The sequence below is a fragment of the Tursiops truncatus genome, chromosome 8, assembly GCF_011762595.2.
Source record: "Tursiops truncatus isolate mTurTru1 chromosome 8, mTurTru1.mat.Y, whole genome shotgun sequence".
Taxonomy (NCBI): domain Eukaryota; kingdom Metazoa; phylum Chordata; class Mammalia; order Artiodactyla; family Delphinidae; genus Tursiops; species Tursiops truncatus.
The window spans coordinates 72,795,518-72,815,229 of record NC_047041.1 but is presented as its reverse complement, the minus strand read 5'-3'; the positions used below and the strand labels follow the sequence as shown (position 1 = coordinate 72,815,229).

The following is a 19,712-nucleotide window of genomic DNA, read 5'->3' as shown; positions in this document are numbered from 1 at the left end:
AAAAAATCTACAAACAATAAATGCTGGAGAGGGTGTGGAGAAAAGGGAACCCTCATACACTGTTGGTGGGAATGTAAATTGATACAGCCACTATGGAGAACAGTATGGAGGTTCCTTAAAAAACTAAAAATAGAACTACCATATGACCCAGCAATCCCACTACTGGATATATACCCTGAGAAAACCATAATTCAAAAAGAGTCATGTACCACAATGTTCATTGCAGCTCTATTGACAATAGCCAGGACATGGAAGCAACCTAAGTGTCCACCGACAGATGAATGGATAAAGAAGATGTGGCACATATATACAATGGCATATTATTCAGCCATAAAAATGAATGAAATTGACTTATTTGTAGTGAGGTGGATGGACCTAGAGTCTGTCATACAGAGTGAAGTTAAGTCAGAAAGAGAAAAACAAATACCTTATACTAACGTATATATGGAATCTAAAAAAAAAAAAAAAAAACCATGGTCATGAAGAACCTAGGGGCAAGACGGGAATAAAGACGCAGACCTACTAGAAAATGGACTTGAGGACACGGGGAGGGGGAAGGGTAAGCTGGGACAAAGTGAGAGAGTGGTAGTGTATATATGGACATATATATGGACATATATACACTACCAAATGTAAAGTAGATAGCTAGTGGGAAGCAGTCGCATAGCACAGAGAGATCGGCTCGGTGCTTTGTGACCAGCTAGAAGGGTGGGATAGGGAGGGTGGGAGGGAGGGAGACGCAAGAGGGAAGAGATATGGGTATACATGTATAACTGATTCACTTCTTTATAAAGCAGAAACTAACACACCATTGTAAAGCAATTATACTCCAATAAAAACGTTAAAGAAAAAAAGAATGGAATGGCCTCTCAACAGTAACTGAAGAGACCTTGCACAATGCAAAGAGAAAACTAATCCTGTTTGTATTCTCTCAACCATGCCCAGTTTACTTACTTCACCAATTCCTTAGTAAGAGTAAGTGGAAATTAACATATCTGTAGTCTTGTTATATATTATTATATAGTAGTATCTGTAGATGTGCTGTATATTACTAAGAAGGTTTAAATTCTCTGCAGAGGGAATATATATATATATCTCATCCCATAATGTTGGTTCAGTCATTCTAAAATAATCCTTTTGTTATCTTCACAAAAGGCTGGGTTAAAAGAAGCCTGCCAGGCATTTTCATAGAGGAATATCTAGGCTGCCATATCTGATCAGATCACTCCCCTCCTTCAACTCATCAAAGGCCCCCACTGATCTGAGAGTAAAGTGAAAAACTAACATGGCTTATGGGCAAGGGTAATATTTGCAATAGTTAACAAGTACATGGCCTCCCACCTATCAAAATAGACACTGGCCATAAAGCGTCAGTACACCCAAGCCCGTGGATATAAGCTAAATATCAATTCTGCCTTCTGGGCCCAGTGTGACCTAGCCCCTGCCTACCTCTCCAGCCACTCACCACCTTGCAGCCACGCTAAATGTCTTTCCATTTGTTTCTGCCTTAAGACCTTCCTACATATTATTTTCTCTGCCCAGAATGCTCTGAGCCGCCACCTCTTCCTACACAAGCTTTCTATTCATTTTTCACTTTTCTGCTGACGTATCACTTTTTCAGGGTCACTTTTCCTGACCACCACTATCTCCCCACTCCCAATAAATCAGATCTCCCTGTATACTCTTATTTGGCAACCTATACACCCTGTTCATGGTAAGTATAGCCACTGGAAGTCAATAATTACTTGTGTAATGACTGTTTCTCTCACCACATTTATTTACTCTTACTAATAATCCTACTATTAGCATGTTGCCTGGTACACAATAGGAGTTCCATAATAACAGCTAATACTTAACAGGGATTTACTATGTTATCAGGCACTGTTTGAACCACTTTAATGGATTAGCTCCTCTAATCCTTGCACCTGCCCCATTAGGTACTATTATTTCAGATGAAGACACAGGCAGAGTCAGCCTAAGGAATCGCCCAAAGTCACAAAGTCAGTAAGTGGTAGGGTTGCAATTTAATCCCAGGCAGTCAGGCTCCAGAGCCCAGGCTTTTAAGAAGCGCACTGCACTGCCTTTATGAATGCTTGCTGAACAATTTAATGAATTATAGTCAAGTTTATAGTGGGCAGAACCAAGTAAGCTGTACCCCTAAGAAAATGCAGCCATGAAACATCCTCTTTGTGCATGGTCCACCCATTAAATGAGAGATAAAGATACAGGAACAGGAATGGACGTAGGTATAGGTAAAGATAGGAATAACAGTAGAAGAAATATCCTGTAAAAATAATGTGGCTGCCCATGGCTTTCAAGGACTTTACAAATTCATTCCACTTTAGAGCCCCACCAAAATCCGCCGGGAAATACGTCACTGCCAAGCCAAATATTTCATCAGCACGCCCCCGACTGCCCCCTCCCACACCCTCAGAACACCCCCCAAACATCTAAACACCCTCGGCATTTCTGAACATTCCTCATGACGGTAACACAAGGGAAATAGCAAATACACACAAATACCGACACATACACACCAGAGGAACAGTCCCCAGACAGACCCTCCTCCCCAAGTTCTGCCCCCATGCAAAGGAGAAAAATGCCTTTACCTTTAAATAAAAATGCTTTGCTGGTATTGTGCAGTCCAGACACCTGAGTGACTCCAAGGGTGGTGTTCACGAGGTCGAGCTCAGTGATAACATCCATCTGAAGGTGGGGATCCATCCCAAAGCCCACCACTGCAAAGGAACAAAGAGCCATCTTGGCTTAAAATGCTGACTTGCTTGCGGAACATGGAACAGAAATGACAGAGGCCACAGGAGTGGCAGGGAATACAAGGAATCCAGCGATGAGTGCTTAGAGATGCTCTTTCCCTGGATGGAAAATGAAGGCAACTCTTTGCTCCATCACCCCCACTGATACTGTGGTTTTTTCATCCCTTCCCCCTCTCCCATTCCCCATGACAGATTGATAATCCCTATGCAAAACCCTAGGGGCCAAATATATTTCAGAACTCAGATTGGATCATCTGTTGGAAAGCTAATACGGCCCATATACTACATTCTATGTAACACCCTCAGCAAAGTCTGCATCAGTCCCCCATCACCAAACACAATATTTGTAGAGCAAGAAGTCTGATGTTGTCCTCTAATTGGTATAAATAAAGACTATAAATAGCCTCATATCTGTTCAGGTCAAGTTTTGCCTCCAAAGGAGTTCAGCTCAGGGTAGGTTTTGCTGTCAGGTGAGTTATGAAGAAACTTCGGGTTTCTGAGCTTTTTTAGATTTGGGAACTGTGGATACAGGATTGTGGCCCTGATCTACCTGCTTCAGAGACTGATACAGTAGTGAAATCTGACACCACCGTCACCAGGAAACACCTCCACAGAGCACTATTAATGAGGCAACAACACCTTCCATAAAGAGGAAGAAAATGAGAGGGATCCTGACCCTGATGGATAAGGGTGGCAGAGGGACTGGCCAGGAAAGAGAATCCCCAGAACAATGGATGTAGATTTCAAGGGGATTCGTGAAAAGCTAGACACCCTGACACCTCTTGTTGGAGAAACTTAGCACAGAGAAACAGGGCCCTGAGCCCCCCTTGCCTCATCTGAAAAAGGCAAATCCTTAAGCCTGTCTCTCATCTACAGGGTGTTCTGCAGAATGATTCACTCCTGACTGCAAAGTGGCTTCCAATTATATATATTAATAAGGCTAGCGATCAGTCCAAGGGACTATGTTTAAGCCATTCCTAAAGGCTGTGCCTGTCTACACTTAGCACCTCAGTAGTGCAATTCTGACTGCACAGCTGGAAATGTTTTAATCAGCAACAACTGTCAACGTTTGTCTGGTGGTAATGCAGTCGCTGAGGCAAGATTTGGAGAGCTTACACCCAATTTGTTCCAGAGAGACCGAGTGCATTTCATCAGGGCACCAAGCGCTGTGACAATCTCATCTGTCCTCCTGCCCTCACCTCTTTCCCCACAGATCTGGAGAAGGAAATGTACCCTCCTCTCACTCTTTTCCTGTTAGGAAACAGGGGCTGCTGCAGCAATCCAGGCTTCTGTCCACAGAAGGTGGCTCTGGGAAGGGTCTTTGGAGCCGAAGGTGGACAAAGGGTTAAATTAAAGGCACATGCATAGAGCTGCCTTCTCAATTTTTGTCAGGCTTCCCCTCGTCCTCTGAAATGCAGCCAGATGCGAGACCAGTTTACCCAAAGACAACTCATTCATTCAGTCGTTTTTCAACAGATATGACTGAGTGCTTTCTAGGTAACACACACACTGCATTGCGAGGCACTGGAGGTGGCCTCCCTGGGCATGCATTCCTAGGGCAGCGGGTGAGGAGAGGGCAAAAAATAAACAAATACATAAGTAAGATAATTTGAGATGGCAATAAATGCCACGAAGAAAATAAAACAGAGTTATGAAACAGAAAGCAGCTTGGGTGGAGGCTTAAAAAGGGTGGTAGAGGAAGGTTCCTCTGAGCAGACAACTGATGACTATAGCGGCTGGCGATGGTGCAGTCATTCCGGAAGGGAAGACCTGGAGGGGAAAGCTTTCCAGGTTTAGACAACAGAAAATGCAAATGCAAACCAGGAACAAACTTGGCGTGTAGAGGAAACAGTGAAAAGGCTAGTGTGGCCAGAGCAGAGTGAACCCGGGGGAGAGTGGTAGGAAATGAGGCCCCAGAGTAGGCCCTGCCTTGTGAGCTGCAACAAGGAAAGGGACAGTATTCTAATCGCAATGGACTATCAATGGAGGGCTTTAAGGTATGTGTTTAAGGGGAGGAAGAGTGGGATGTGCTCTGATTTACCTTATGATCTCACTTAAGGTTCCATCCTACCTGCTTGACACAGACTCCATTCACAAAGACTGATGACTGACCGAGTACCTACTCTGTGCAAAGAAGTACTGTGCTAACGGGCATCTATCGGCCCCGGTCACAGCACCATAAGCCTCTTGTTGAGACTGGCAATGTTTTTCTCCAAGTGAGCTCAGATACCAGCAGTTCTTTGATCACCTTGAAAAGGCAGGAAAGGAACTAATATTTCAGTTTGATCTATAGTGCTCTATATGGCAGAAATTAAACTAAGAGTGATCTCAGAGGACCTCCACACTAGTCTATCTCTGGCCAGGAATTTGGAACGTGGTTTGGGAAATGTGCCCTTAGCTGGACACAAGAGGAAGGAAGCATCCCTGTAGCCTCAGTGTCTTGCACAAGGCTTCATATACGTCAGGCCCTGAATTTAAGACCTGATTAATTTTTTTTTTTTTTTTTTTTTTTTTTTTGCGGTACGCGGGCCTCTCACTGTTGTGGCCTCTCCCGTTGCGGAGCGCAGGCTCCGGACGCACAGGCTCAGCGGCCATGGCTCACGGGCCCAGCCGCTCCGCGGCATGTGGGATCTTCCCGGACCGGGGCACGAACCCGTGTCCCCTGCATCGGCAGAAGGACTCTCAACCACTGCGCCACCAGGGAAGCCCGGGACCTGATTAATTAATTGATGAGTGGATGTATGATCACTGCTTTGGGTGCAGTGATCTAAGGGCAATATGCATACCTGAGGAATACCACGAGAGGACAGGATGGCATTCGAGCCCAGGAAACCTTCTAAAAGGAATATGGTTGACCGAATTCTTGGCTTCAAATCTTTACCCCTGGATTTCCCTGGTGGCGCAGTGGTTAAGAGTCCACCTGCCAATGCAGGGGACAGGGGTTCCATCCCTGGTCCGGGAAGATCCCACATGCTGCAGAGTGCATGCGCCACAACCCATGCGCCACAACCACTGCGCCTGCGCTCTAGAGCCCGTGAGTCACAACTACTGAGCCGGTGTGCCACAACTACTGAAGCCCATGCGCCTAAAGCCCATGCTCTGCACCAAGAGAAGCCACCGCAAAACACGCGCCTCAAGAGTAGTCCCCACTCAGGGCAACTAGAAGAAGACTGCTCGCAGCAATGAAGATCCAGTGCAGCCAAAATTAAATTAAAAAACAAAAATCTTTACCCCTCCCATAGCCACACCCTTTGCTATGTGGCTTTGCATGTCCTTCCACTAGAGTGGGAGTAAACCTCCCCATCCCTTGACTTTGAGCCCAGCCATGTAACTAGTTTGGGTCATTAGGATGTTAGCAATGTCACACAAGCAGAGGCTTGGATGTGCCTGTGTGGTGGGGCCTGTTCTCTTGTACCTCTGCATCACAGTGAGAAAAACATGGCCCTACTGGGCCACTGCTCCAAGGAGACTGAGACACACGGAGCAGACACCCTACCTGGGTTTGGAACAACTCCCAGCCCAACCTGGCCCCAGTGAGCCAATACCAAACCAACCGGCAGACGCGTGAACCGAAAGAAGTGTTGCTTTGAGTTTAGGGTGGCTCGTTATACAATATTATTGTGGCAGTAGTTGGCCAACGCGGGGACTAAAGACCCACAATAATGGTTAGCCCTAAGCTGTTTGAATCTCCCAAACTTGGAGCCCTGCAACCGGACAGGCCTCAAAGGCACCCACACAGATTCTGTAGAACTGGCAGAACACCCCAATGGTGCCCTTGGATTCCCATCTCCATGTGAGAACACCTCAATCTGGAAAGTGTTGTGGAAACAACACTAAACTAAGAGCCACTTTCAGTCCCGTCTCTTCTCCCTACTAAATCTGTGCCCTTGGAACAATCATTTCACTTCTCCGAGTCTCATTTCCCGTAACTGTAAAATGGGGATAATACCCGCCTCCCAGCCTCGTGAGGTTTCAGTGATAACTGTATGAACGCTCCTAGCACATATCTGGTGCCCAGCTGGGGTCTGCTGCGTCTGTCTTTCACAGGACCAGCTCTCCAGACCATTCCAGCTCCCTGGTCCTCAACTCCACTGGAATCATACGAAAGATACAGACGGCTCCCATTTTCCCAACCCCTCCACAAGCCCAGATGACGTAGAAGGGCTTCTTACTCTGGCCGTGCTTTTTTTTTTTTCTTTAATTTATTTTTTGGCTGCGTTGGGTCTTCGTTGCTGTGCGTGGGCTTTCTCTAGTTGCGGCGAGCGGGGGCTACTCTTCATCGCGGTGCGCGGGCTTCTCATTGCGGTGGCTTCTCTTGTTGCGGAGCATGGGCTCTAGGCACGTGGACTTCATTAGTTGTGGCTCGCGGGCTCTAGAGCGCAGGCTCAGTAGTTGTGGTGCACGGGCTTAGTTGCTCCGCAGCATGTGGGATCTTCCCGGACCAGGGATCAAACCCGTGTCCCCTGCATCAGCAGGCAGATTCTTAACCACTGCGCCACCAGGGAAGTCCCTGGCTGTGCTTTGTGAAATCTATATATTAAATGTATATTAACCCCTCCCCCTATACCCTGCAAGCGAAGGGGCTTCCCTGGCTTTAAGATAACTGTATTCCTCTAGTCATGAAAACATCCCATGAAAACAGAACAAGAGAAATCAATTAGGCTTCCAGAAACAGAACTGTATTCTTTTCTCCGAGTGGTCCCCTTCAAGATGAAAATACCTGGTGCCAATAGCTAGATGAGTAAAAGATAGCCCTTTGCCCACTGCCTAAAGAATCAGAAAATCTATTAATAAGGCAGCATTTGCATGGCTTCACCTGAACCTTATACAGTATGAAAGTGTTGGTTCCATAAAAATATTTTTTTTATTTTAATGTTTCTGCTTCTTATCCAAGCATGGAGCTCTTGCCCTTTCCAAGGAAACGCTATTGAAGTTTTCTACTTTGGCCATAACTGCTCTCAAATGGCTGAAACCGGGTATTGGAATTAAGCAGGATAAAAAGCTTCTGGGGGAAAAAAAATATTTTTTCAAACCTGGAAGGCAGCGTGTCAATGTCACAGAGGCCCTTGAGGCCTGGCTCTGAGATTCAGAATCTCCGCTCTAATCTCCCAGGACACCTGCTGCTGGCCACTCCTCAGCCTAGCCCAGAGAGTGCTGAGGCCCAAAGCCCACTCAGTCCACCTTCAGGGTCCCAGGCCTAAGCTCCCACGCGAATCCTCCTGGACGTGGCTCACTTCAGATCTAATCCAGCTCACTGTGCATGGTGGCAGCTGTTTTCCTCTGGCCCATGCAGGGGAATACGATGCTGCAGAGTTGCTCTAAGACCTCATTTACCAGCAAGATTTCACAACCATTTGATCGGATTTGGGCCTCTGGACTCCTACAAAGTTTCTTACTACCCCGAAAGCAACGTCCTTAAAGAACATGCTCTATGCCTGTTCCAAGTCAGCCAATATTTCACATGATCACTGGAGGCTGGAGGCTTTTGTTCACAGCTCTATTATTCAATTCATAGTTAATGAACTGCCTGGGAGGTGCTTCTAAAAGAAAAGCTCTCCTTTCCAGCAGGTGGCAGCAAAAGGCACTCACTCAGCCCCAGGGGCTCCCTCTAACCATTGCCCTGGGGACCAAACCACACTTGAAAGCCATGGGGGAGTAATCACTGAGTTTTACATTATTCACACTTCCAGGTTACTGGAGAAAACTCATGGACGTAATGTATTATTACTGCTGTTATCGTAGCCTTCTAAATTTTCATTATTAGTGAGGTACCTGGAAATCTCAGATTTTTTTCACCAGAAATAACCAGCACTGGAGAACAGGACCTATTCTTGACTCCACTTTACTCTTTAAAACAAATTCTCTGAACAATGAGTAATTTAAGCAGCTTCCTGTGACACCTATCATTAGATCTTTTCATATGTAACTGCTACTGCACTGCAGTGCTGCTTTAATTAAAATGTGCCTGATACCATCTGTTCATTTCCATTAAAAGGCAGTGATATCTGAGCAGCTCACTCAGTGAACCACGTGTTTATTTCATCTTGGACTGTTAACAGCCCAGACAGCAATTGTCGCACTTGACAAATAAACTTTCCGAGTGGCTGTTTGGATCCTGATAAACTAATTGAGAGCCAGGCTTAGCTACCTCAGAGGATGGATGTGTGATGCTCCTATGATGGTTCCTGGCCAAAACCAAAGAAACAAATTGCTCATCAGACCACCTCAAGCTGCAAGAAATTGTAAGTGAAAGAAGTGAGATATAATTGCCCCCGTCTTTCTCATTCTTCTGATAATTTCTGTAGAAGAAATAGGTAGCCTCTGGTGTTCAAAGAGTACCAAGTGGCATGGAAAACTCAAGCTCCCTAAGCAACTGCCACAACCAATGGGCAGATCCTTCCATGCTTCCTTGACTTTGGACAAGCTGTGCCCTCTGCCTGGAATGCTTTCCCTACTCTGCGCACCTGGAAAACTCCCTACAAAGCCTTCCAGACACAACTTTCAAACGTCACCTCCTGATTAAAGTCTTCCCTGACTACCGACCACCCCTCCCCAGAATTCACTCCTACCTCCCCTCCTCTGTTTCCTCAATACAAACTTCTGTACTCCCACCTCTCTTCCCCCCACCCCCATCAAGCTGTACAATAAAAATGCTTTTCAGTCTCTATCTAGATTCTCAGCTAAGCTGTAAGTTTCTGGAAGTCAAGCAAGCCGGTTCCTCTTTATATAAGCAATCCTGGCACCCAGCAAGACACTCAACTCTTCGCTGAATGAATGAATAGATACAGGAGTAAATCTTCCCTGCAAGAGAATGTTTACAAGTTTTAAAGGGGCTTGATGTGGGGAAGGGGAAAAGACAGTGTCGTTAAAGATCTCCAAAAGCAACGTGCCCTGGAAACACAGTCCACTTCTGGGGGAAGCACTTTTTGCCGACTTTTCAAAAGAGTAATGAGAACAAAGGACGTTAAGTATATTTGGTTGTGATGTGCACTTGAGACCTGAAATGCCCGACGCTGCCCTCTCCCCCACCTAGTTTCTCTCTCTTCGGTTCCAATTCTCTGCACGCAGGGCTGCTAGCCCAGGCTCTGCACTAGCCTCGCCTGCCCTGATCTTCCGGGGGCGCGTTTTTTCCAGTGTGTTCTCGGTTTTTAAAGGACTAACCCATCTAGATGGGCCGGCACTCAAGAAGCACCTATTCTAGGCTGGACCGAGTCTTGGCACCTCGGCAGCCTGGGGAGCTCGGATGGAGATAGGAAAGGGATGGGGATGCCTTTTGTCCGCGGAGAAGTCCACACCCGCCGCTCTTTCATTAAGCAAAGGAAAAGCTGCTTCCCGCTCAGTCCTGGGGAAAATGGAAAGGGCCAGCGGAGGGAACTTTTGAGCGGACCAAGGCCGGGCATCCCTCCCCAGCCCTCTACAGATAAACTCTGCATGGGAAGGAGGCTATGCCTCTAGAGAAGGGAAATGAGAGTGATAAAAGAGAAAAGCAGAGGGAATGACTACACACCGATTCTGGGGTGCAAAGTCGGCCGCGCGTGGCGAGGATGGCTAGCGTAGGGATGAAACCCCGCGACGCCCCACCCCATCCCTGGGGGCAGGGTCCTATTTTTGCTAATTTCCTCCTCCATCCCACCCCACCCCCACCTTTCCAAATCTACTACTAGTCCCCTGGAGAAGGCGGCTGAGAGAGGGTCTCCAAACCCCAGGGGACATGGGGGCTGGGGGCGAGTAGAAGCTGAAGGAAGGAGGCGCGCTTAGAGTCCTCACAACTGCGTCTCTGGAGGCAGAAAGAAGTGGGGACTTCAGAAAATTACGCCAATTATCCTTGCCTCCCCTTTACAACCCCCAACGTGCAGTTATAGCACGGGAAAACTAGTGCGAGCTTGAGAGAATCTCCCCGGGATTGCTCCCACAGTTCCAATTCCCCCCAGTTTGTCCTGCCCTCTGGGGGAGGGGGGGATAGGGGTGGCAAGAGAGACCACTCCTGGAGTTCCCCTGGGGAAGAGTCAGGAGGGGACGAGGAAGAGATCGCGGAATCCCAGGATCGCCCGCAGCCCTCACCCCGCGCCGCGCCCTCCCGGCCCTCGCAGCGCCCGCCGGCCGGAAGCGCTCCCTCTGCGGCCCGGCGGGACGCAAGGACAGCGGTTTCCACCGCACCTGTCAAGTTCACGGGTGTGGGGCTCGCGGACCCGCCCTACTGTGGGTTTCGACCCGGAAGCCGGTTACTAGCAGCAGGAGGGTGCGCCCCAATGGCCGCGCCCCTCACTCCTGCGTCCGCCAGGCCGTGTCCTCCGGGAAGGGGGCACTCCTCGGGGGGCATCTTCCAGCCTGTGAGTCCCACTTTTCACCCTTTCACCTGGACCGGGGCAGAGAGGTTCGAGGGACCCATCCACGCCCTTCCCCGGACCAGTGCAGAGCTCAGCTCCAGCTCTCCTCACGCCTAGGTGGGCGCCGGGCACAGCGGCGCGGCTCCCCCCTATCCCTGGATCCCTCCGACAGCCACAGCCGTGCTTACCTGTCCTGGCGGTGCACACACAAAACCACACAATTAAGATCACATCCTTCGGCATCGCTCCCAAGGGTCCCCGCCGAACCGGGCGCGCGGAAGCCAGGAGGAAACAAATGCGCCTCGATTCCGAGGCGCGCCGGGCTCGCAGCCGCCAAACTTGCTAGCGGGCGGCGGGGGAGGTGGCTCGGCAGCGCCGGGTGCTGCGCTCGGGGATCGCGCCCAGGAAGGCGGCCCCGGCCGCCCCGCCCCCAGCCCGTCCCCCAGAGCGGGCGGCGGCACCCTGCTCGGGCCGCGGCCCCCGCTGCGGCTGCGCTCTCCTCGGAGCTGGAGCGGGAGCGCGGGGCTCGGCCACTCCGGCAGGTTGCGCTCGGCGCTGGGAGCGGCTTCCCCTCCGCTGCGAAGACCCGGGCGGACGGCGCAGCAGCCGCTACCACTCGGAGCACCGGAGCTGGAGTCCCAGGACCCGCGGGCAAAAGGGAGGAGCTGGAGGCGGAAGCACCCCTTCGGCTTCACGCTCTCCAGCCCAGACGAGCCGGCCTCGCCACCGCCGCTGTCTCTGCCTCCGTGCCGCGCTGGAGACTGCAGAAGTTGCCCTAGTTCATCTTGGTCGAGACTGAGAACCGCGGAGCCCCCGCGGGTGGGTTTTTTTCCAGGGGGAATCCCGACCCAGGTGGCGCCAAAGAGCGCGCCCAGCCCCTCCCCGGAAAACAATTACTCGGGATTTGCTTAGGCAACTGGTTGGCGAGGGGCGAGTAGGGCCCCGAGGGGAATGATGGCCGAGTCGCGGCTCGCCACCTGCACTTTCTGTCCCCTCTGCCCGGTGGGTCCCTCTGACTGGGTACACGCTTTGGAGGTTCAGGGAGAGGACGCTGAGGCAGGGGGCCCAGAAAAAGGGTCGCTGAACCCGAGCGAGCCACGGTGGGGTTTGGGGGGTCTACTTGCAAGCCTTCCGGTTCCGCAGGTCAGATGCTGCCACTTAGGGGAAATTCCTAACCTTTTTTTTTTTCTTGAGTGACTTTCTCGATGGTTTTGTCAAAAGCCATCATAGTCACTTTTAGGCCTGTCCCGCAGTCCCTCTGGGACCCTCCCGAGCACCATTCCCCGGAGAGAAAAGCTGGGCTTTGTTTTAGGAGTGTGGGAAAGAACCCAAGTCCTCCTCCTATGTGACCCCCTTCTGGAACCGAGCCTTCCCTAGAAATAGCTCCCAGGTTTGTCGCACTTCCATCCAGGAATGTTATTTATAACTAGGATGCAGAGTCGTGAAATCAGACATGACAGAACCTTTGATTTGTACCAAATGAGCCCCACGTGATTTAAAACTCCTCAGCTTGCTCGCACTGGTCCCCTCTCCGAGTCCACCCCACACCTCTGATACTGGCAACAGGGATCCCAGAGAAGGAAAGGGAAACTTCTCTGAACACAACCCTCCCTCATTTCCCAGGAGACAATTCCAACGTTCCAGAATCCTCTTCACTAATAAGGATCTGCCCTTCTCACCTCTCGTGCCCCCTCTCACTCCCTGTACTCCTAACCCCTACATCGCTATGATCCCAGGATCCACCACTGAAGGTCACCAAACTTGTAACACAGTTTATTAAGAGAAGGTGGGGTTTTTTTGTTTTTTGTTTTTCCGGTACGCGGGCCTCTCACTCTTGTGGCCTCTCCCATTGCGGAGCACAGGCTCCGGACGCGTGGACTCAGCGGCCATGGCTCACGGGCCCAGCAGCTCTTCGGCATGCGGGATCCTCCCATGCGCATGCGGGATCCTCCCGGCGGACCCGGGCACGAACCCGTGTCGGCAGGCGGACTCCCAACAACTGCGCCACCAGGGAAGCCCTTAAGAGAAGGTTTTATCTGCATACTCTTCTGATCTCTGCCCTATTTTTCTGGATATTTCTGTATGCAAGCCACTGTCCCACTAGGCCCTTTGCATTGTGGTCCCTTAGCAGATGAAAAAGGAAATGAACAAGAGATAAATTCCAGCTCCTACCAGCTGAAGTAGAAGAAGGGAAGCCAACAAAGAAGTGTACTGCCACTCCAAAGTTGAGTTGAAGGATTGAGGTAAACTGACGTCAAGGCTGAACTGATTCTCCATCTCTTCTGGGATCAGCTCCAGCCCAGAGGGGATCTGTCTGCCTTGACTCTCTCTGTGTGTTTTCATTACAGAGTCAGGACTTTTTCCTTCTACCTGGAGCATGTTACATTTAAAGCTAACATTAAAATCACACATCTTTCAGAAAATTGGATTCCCCACGTTTAGTTGAGCCTAATGAACGAGAACTCCCCTACACCATGTTGTGTTGTGAGACCCAGGCCCCCTGTCTCTCCACGGATTTTAAATACACCTCAGCAGGAGCAGCCCTTCGTGGCTTTGAACTGTTGTTTTAAAGGCCCTTTTATTGATCTCAGAAATCCTAGAAGTCACAGTGACCCCAACAAAGGGAAAAGGTAGTCTGAGTCAGACCTTTAGAGCTTTCTCTCTGTTAAAGCTTCTGTGTAATTAGTTGGTCCTGTGGGATGGAGCGTTTAGCATGTTCCATTAAAAAATAAAGCAAGGCATATGTTCTGTCAAAGCTTTGCCGCATCACATCCATTAGCAGTAACAAGTGTTAATCTTAACAAGGTCATAAATCTTCCTAGATAACTAAGTACTTCAATCTCCTCCTATAAATGCCTTTGAGTAGGGATTTGGAGTGTGTAGCCTAAGGTAACCTTTACAGAATTCGTCTATCAAATTTCTGTGGTGTCAATTAAGGGACCACGTGGCTGTGATGTTGGGATCTTGCAATGGGATCCATGCTCAGAGAAAGCAGTGATGAGGCTTGGTTTACCCAATACCATATCCCAAGTCCACCCTGACCTTCTGCCCTTCTGAATGGCCTCCCTCCATGGTCTCTCCAGGAACCAGAGGCTTCCTTTGATCATGCCTCTGCCTCTTCTTCCTGACCCCTAAATACTGGGGAGACTCAGGGCTCAGTCCCCAGTCCTCTTCTCTTCCGGCCACACTTACTCCTATGTGTTGCCATCCAGCCTCCTGGCTTTAACTACTATCTACACATGGATAATTCTCACATGCGTATCTCCAGTCCCCACCTCTCCTTTGAACCCCAGGCTTACATACCCAACTACCTATCAGGTGCCTTAATTGTAACATGGCCACATCATCAAAATTAAAAATATTTGTGCTTCAGAGGACATCATGATGGGTGAAAAGACAACCCACAGAATGGGAAACGAATTTTCAAGTCCTATATCTGATTGAAACTTGTATTTATTAAAAATTATTATAACTCAATAGTAAAAGACAAGTAACCCAGTTTTGAAATGGGCAAAGGATCTGAATAGACATTTCTCCAAAGAAGATATACAATCAGCCAGTAAACACATGAGAAGATACTCAGCATCATTAACGAGCTGGGAAACGCAGATCAAAACCACAATGAGGTATCACTTCACACCCACTCGGATGGCTAAAATCACAAAGCCAGATCATAAATGTTGACAAGGAAGTGGAGGAATTAGATCCTTCATATACTGCTGGTCGGCAAGAATGTAAAATTGTTCTTGGAACAGTTAAACGTAAAGTTACCATGTGACCCAGCAATTCTACCCCTGGGTACATACACAAGAACTGACAACATATGGCCACACACTAAGTTGTACACAAATGTTCGTAACAGCATTATTCATAATAGCCAAAAAGTAGAAACAGCCCCAATGCCCATCAGCTGATGACGAGTGGGTAAGTAAAATGCAGTATATTTACATAATGGAATATTATTCGGCAATAAAGAGGAATGAAGTACGGATACATGCTACAATAGGGATGAATCTTGAAAATATTATGCTGAGTGAAAGAGGCCAGTCACAAAGAACCACACGTCGTATTATTCCATTGATATAAAATGTCCAGAATTGGCAAATCCATAGAGACAGGAAGCAGATTCTTGGTCGCCTAAGGCAGGAGGAAGGGGGAGGAAGGCTTGGCGGGTGCCAGCTAAGGAACGCAGGGTTTACTTGGGGGGAAATGAAAATGTCCTAAAATTGATTGTGGTGATGGACGTAAAACTCTCACAGATATTCACAATATTCTCAAAGCCATTGACCTGTACACTTTAAATGGGTGAGTTGTATAATATGTGAATTGTATATCAATAAACCTGTTTTTAAAAAACTTTGTTAATGATCATGAAAAAAATTGTAATGTGGCCAGATGAGGACCTTTGATTCCCCCCCCTCCAAACTCCCTTCCTGCTGCCTTCTAAGGAGATGGTACCAGCCTTCATCAGGTATTCCAACCAAATGATGTGGGGTCATCCTTGACTTGCTTTCCCTTAGACCTAAAGAAAAATCCCAAATCAGCTACTTCTCACCACCCTTCACTACTCCCACCTTCCTCCAATCCATGACTACCCCTTCCCTCGGCTACTGCCCTAGACTCTCAATCATTCTCTCAGCCTCCCCTCTTGCCCCTGACAATTCAGCCATCCCCCAGCAGGCATGTAAACATGTAAAACATGTATCAGATCACGTTCCCTTGCTCAAAACTCCCCTGCATTTTCCCATCATATCTTGAAGAAATCCAAACATGTTACAAGGTCTCTGCCCACCTTCCCAGCTCTCTCTCCCTCTCCCCTTCATTCACTCCAGCATCTTGCTATTCCTCAAACATTCCAAGTTCACACCCTCCTCATGGTCTTTGTATGTGCTGCTTCCTCTGCCTGGAACATTCTTTCCATAAATCTTTGTGTGGTTCACTTTTTACCTGACTTACATCTCTGCTCAGATGTCAACTCCTCGGGGAGACCTGCCTAAAGAAGTTTCTCACTTCACGCCCATGGCTCTCTGTCTCCTAACCCTGCTTCATGTTTTTATAGTGCTTATTACTATCTGAAATATCAATTGATTTGTTGACATTTATTCTGTCTCCCCCCAGAGAATGCCACAAGAGTAGGATTTTCGTCTTCCTTGTTCACCGCCATATCTCTCTACCTAGAACAGTGCCTGGCACATTTTAGGAGCTCAATAAACCTTTGCTGAATGAATCAACGGATGTTCTCCCAGGAAGCACCATAGAGAACTGACATTTCTCATTGACCATCACCAAGGCAACAGTAAGACTGCCATGTCCCACTGACCCTCGGAGCTGCTCCACTGCTGACTCTATGTAGGGCAGCGGATTCCAGAGAGGAAGAATGAGGAAGACTCCTTAGTATCCAAGGCTGAGAAACTCTCCATCTCATATACTGCCCTCCAGTCCCCTCCATAAGTCACTCTCCTTTGTCCAAACAGCCTTCCAACTACCTTCATATTTATGGGTGCACAACACATTTCCTTGTAAAACTGGAGAGAATAGAGGATAGTGCTGTTATGGATAGGATTGTGTCCCCCAAAAAAGATATGTTGAAGTCCTAATTCCCAGTGCCTATGAATGTGACCTTATTTGGAAATTGAGTCTTTACAGACATCATCAGGTGAAGATGAGGTCAATGTGACTGGTGTCCTTATAGGAAGAGGAAAATGCCATGTGAAGACAGAGATGTAACAGATGTCAGCATGTGACAGGCAGACACTGAAGGGCTGCGAGCCAGAGAGTGCCTGGGGCCACCAGAAGCTGGAAGAGGCAGGGAAGGATCCTCCCCCTAGAGGCTTTGGAGAGAGCATGGACCTGCTAACACCTTGATTTCAGACTTCAAACCTCCAGAACTGAGAGAGACCAAATGTCTGTTGTTTTTAAGCCTTCCGATTTACAGTGCTTTGTAGCAGCCTTAGGAAACTAACACAAGTGCCAATTTGCTGACAGAGCCCAGGGAAGTGCAAAAACCCCCAAGTTTCCTTCACAAACCCAGCAAGCCCCAAACTCTCTAGAACTATGCACGCCTGGACCTGGGTGGGTATTTTCATTTCCTGAAATGCACGTGCAATCGTAAAGAGGGGTAGAGTGAATATATTCACGCCCATACCTCTGTTTCAATATGAATATAAGAATTCTACACACAAAAAATGTATTCCCTACTCCAATTACTACAATCAATTTCAATGACATCCAGATTAGAGGGACCCATATTTTGTGAAGATAACTATTGTCCTTCTGTCTTGCAGCTTCAAACACATTTTAGAACAAAGCTAGGTGTAACTCCGCAGGAAGACATAGAAAAATCTGTACATAGACATATAGATAAAGGCATCTCATAATTCTTTCGGAAGAAACTCTCCTAATCCATAAAATCAATAATCTGAGTTTTGAGTTTCTGAGGATAAGGACCAAGGTGTACACAATATCCAGGTTTTCAGTGTTATATAAGTACATGTCCATTCCTATAACCAGGCGAGAGCAGAAACCCTATCGTCTAACAGGCCCTAGAGGCAGACCTTGCCCCAACACTAACCAGAATGATAATGGCTCCATTTATTAAGTGTAACTAGGTGTGGGTTACTGAGCCAAGTGCTTTCTATGGATTTATTCCTCAAAGCAGCCCAATTAAGTAGGTGGGATTATTATACCCATTTTACAGATATGGAAACTGAGCCATTTGTCAAACATATGCCTGAGCAAAGCTTCAAACCCAGACAGTAGGACTGCAGAATCTGTGTACTTAACAGTTGAGCTATACCGCTTCTCCTGGGCTAAAGCCTGTGGATTCAGTCTTCTTGTTGAGGTCCTGTGGGAGATTAATAATACAAAGCAGCCCTATTTCCTGCATGAGTTCTGACCAACCGAGAAATAAAAGAGTTAACAGGAGGCCAAACATGGCCTTTATGAATATAGAGACGGTGTTGGGAGAGCACAGCCTCGTGTGAAAGCCAGAACGGACTGGCCATCTGCCCTCCCTCCAGGCTGGACCTTGGCACAGCCGTCTACTCTCACTGATCAGGGTGGAGAAAGAAAGTGAAAGAGAGCTCATTGAGAAATGAGGACCAGTGGCCATCCACCTCCTCTATAAAAGAGGAGAGAGTAGGGAGCGTAGTAAAGGGCCAGGAGGGTCTAAGGAAAATCCCTCACATGGAAACCAAAATACTGGGGAAGATATGATCCTCTTGATCAACTCTCAAACTTTCCTCCATAAAGCCTCCTTCTACTGTCCCGTGGCCCTGGGCTGCCCACAAAGTGCTCACCCAGCCTTCTTTTCCAGGGCTGAAAATGATCCTTTATGCCTCGTAGAAGGCCCATGTGCTCCACAGTGTTACCATCACTCTGCAGGAAAATTAGGAGGAAGGCATCCTTTTGTACTTACACTGAATTAGGGAAGATGGGGCATCCCTCACTAAAGTACCACATCAATGAGCTGGCCTGTTGACACAAAGCAATGAATATCTACTGGAGGAAATTCAGGCCGTGGGATGCTATAGTGGGAGAGGTATTTTTGAACAGGGATAGCCTGCTCGAGGTACTTTAGGCAACAACCTATCACATCAATTCTTGAGACTGGCTCTGCCCATCTACAATACATAAAACAGAAATGGTCATTTCCAACGCTTTTAAGACTGCTTTCCAGAGTCACAGGCCATGAAAATTCTCCTCGCCAACAAAGTAACATTAAACTCTCCCACATCTCCCAGCGGTTCCTTGGGTCTCCTTCCAGTCAGCCCAGTTCATTTTATTACCTATATCAGTAAGGATTCTATCTGCCTTCATATAACAGGAAAAACTCCCAAGTAATAACTTACATAAGAGATGTTTAAGACTCTCTCAGGCAAAAAAAATATCCTAGAGTTGAATGAACCAGGTTTAATTTAGTGGCTCTATGAAGTCCACAGGGAGCCAGGCTCTTCCCAGATCTCTGCTCCATCATTCCTAGAACGTAGTTCTTGCCCTCATGGCTCAGTATGGCTACTGGTACTCCAGCCATTAGATCCACATTCCAGACAGCAAATATGGAAGAGAATGAGAAGGAGAAGGGTATGCCTAGGAGCCCCATGTATCATTTCCACTCAAACTTCGGCAGAACCTAGTCACATGGTCACTCCCTATGTATCTGTTAGCTACTACAGCATAACAAACACCACTAAATTTCAGTGGCATCCAACACTAAGCATTTACTCCCACACATCTGCAGGTTGGCGAGGATTCAGCTCATTCAGTCTCATTCAGGCATGTGTGCTTCAGGCTACAGTGGCTGGGCTGATCCCACTTCTCACAGCAGGTCTGTGTGTCAGCTGAACGACTCTGTCCCACATGTCAGGACATGTTCTTCTCATAGCACAAAGAGGATGTGAAAACAGGCCAGGTCTCCTAAGGTCTAGACTCAAAACTGGCACACTGGCACTCCTGCTTACATGCTAGTAAAGTCGAGGGACAAGTACAATCCGTCCACGATGAGAACAAACCCCGGGTGTGATTCGGATCGGGGTGAAGACAAGTAGAGCCGGTAGTCCATCTACCATACCTGGCCGCAAGGGAACTAGGGAACGTCATGTTTTGAATGGGT

The 19,712-nt window shown here is 48.1% G+C and overlaps 1 protein-coding gene across 2 annotated transcripts in view; it reads right to left on the bottom strand.

Moving 5' to 3' along the window:
- The window catches only part of NELL1 (neural EGFL like 1), an 869,596-nt gene extending 858,175 nt beyond the window's left edge, over positions 1-11,421 (bottom strand). For both annotated transcript variants that reach the window (XM_019947892.3, XM_019947894.3), the window contains exons 1-2: positions 11,290-11,421; positions 2,610-2,738 (exon numbers count right to left, since the gene is read on the bottom strand). In XM_019947892.3, coding sequence (XP_019803451.2) covers positions 2,610-2,738; positions 11,290-11,344 — 184 coding nt within the window. In that variant the 5' untranslated portion in view covers positions 11,345-11,421. The remainder of the gene's footprint in view (positions 1-2,609; positions 2,739-11,289) is intronic.
- Positions 11,422-19,712: the final 8,291 nt, after the last annotated feature.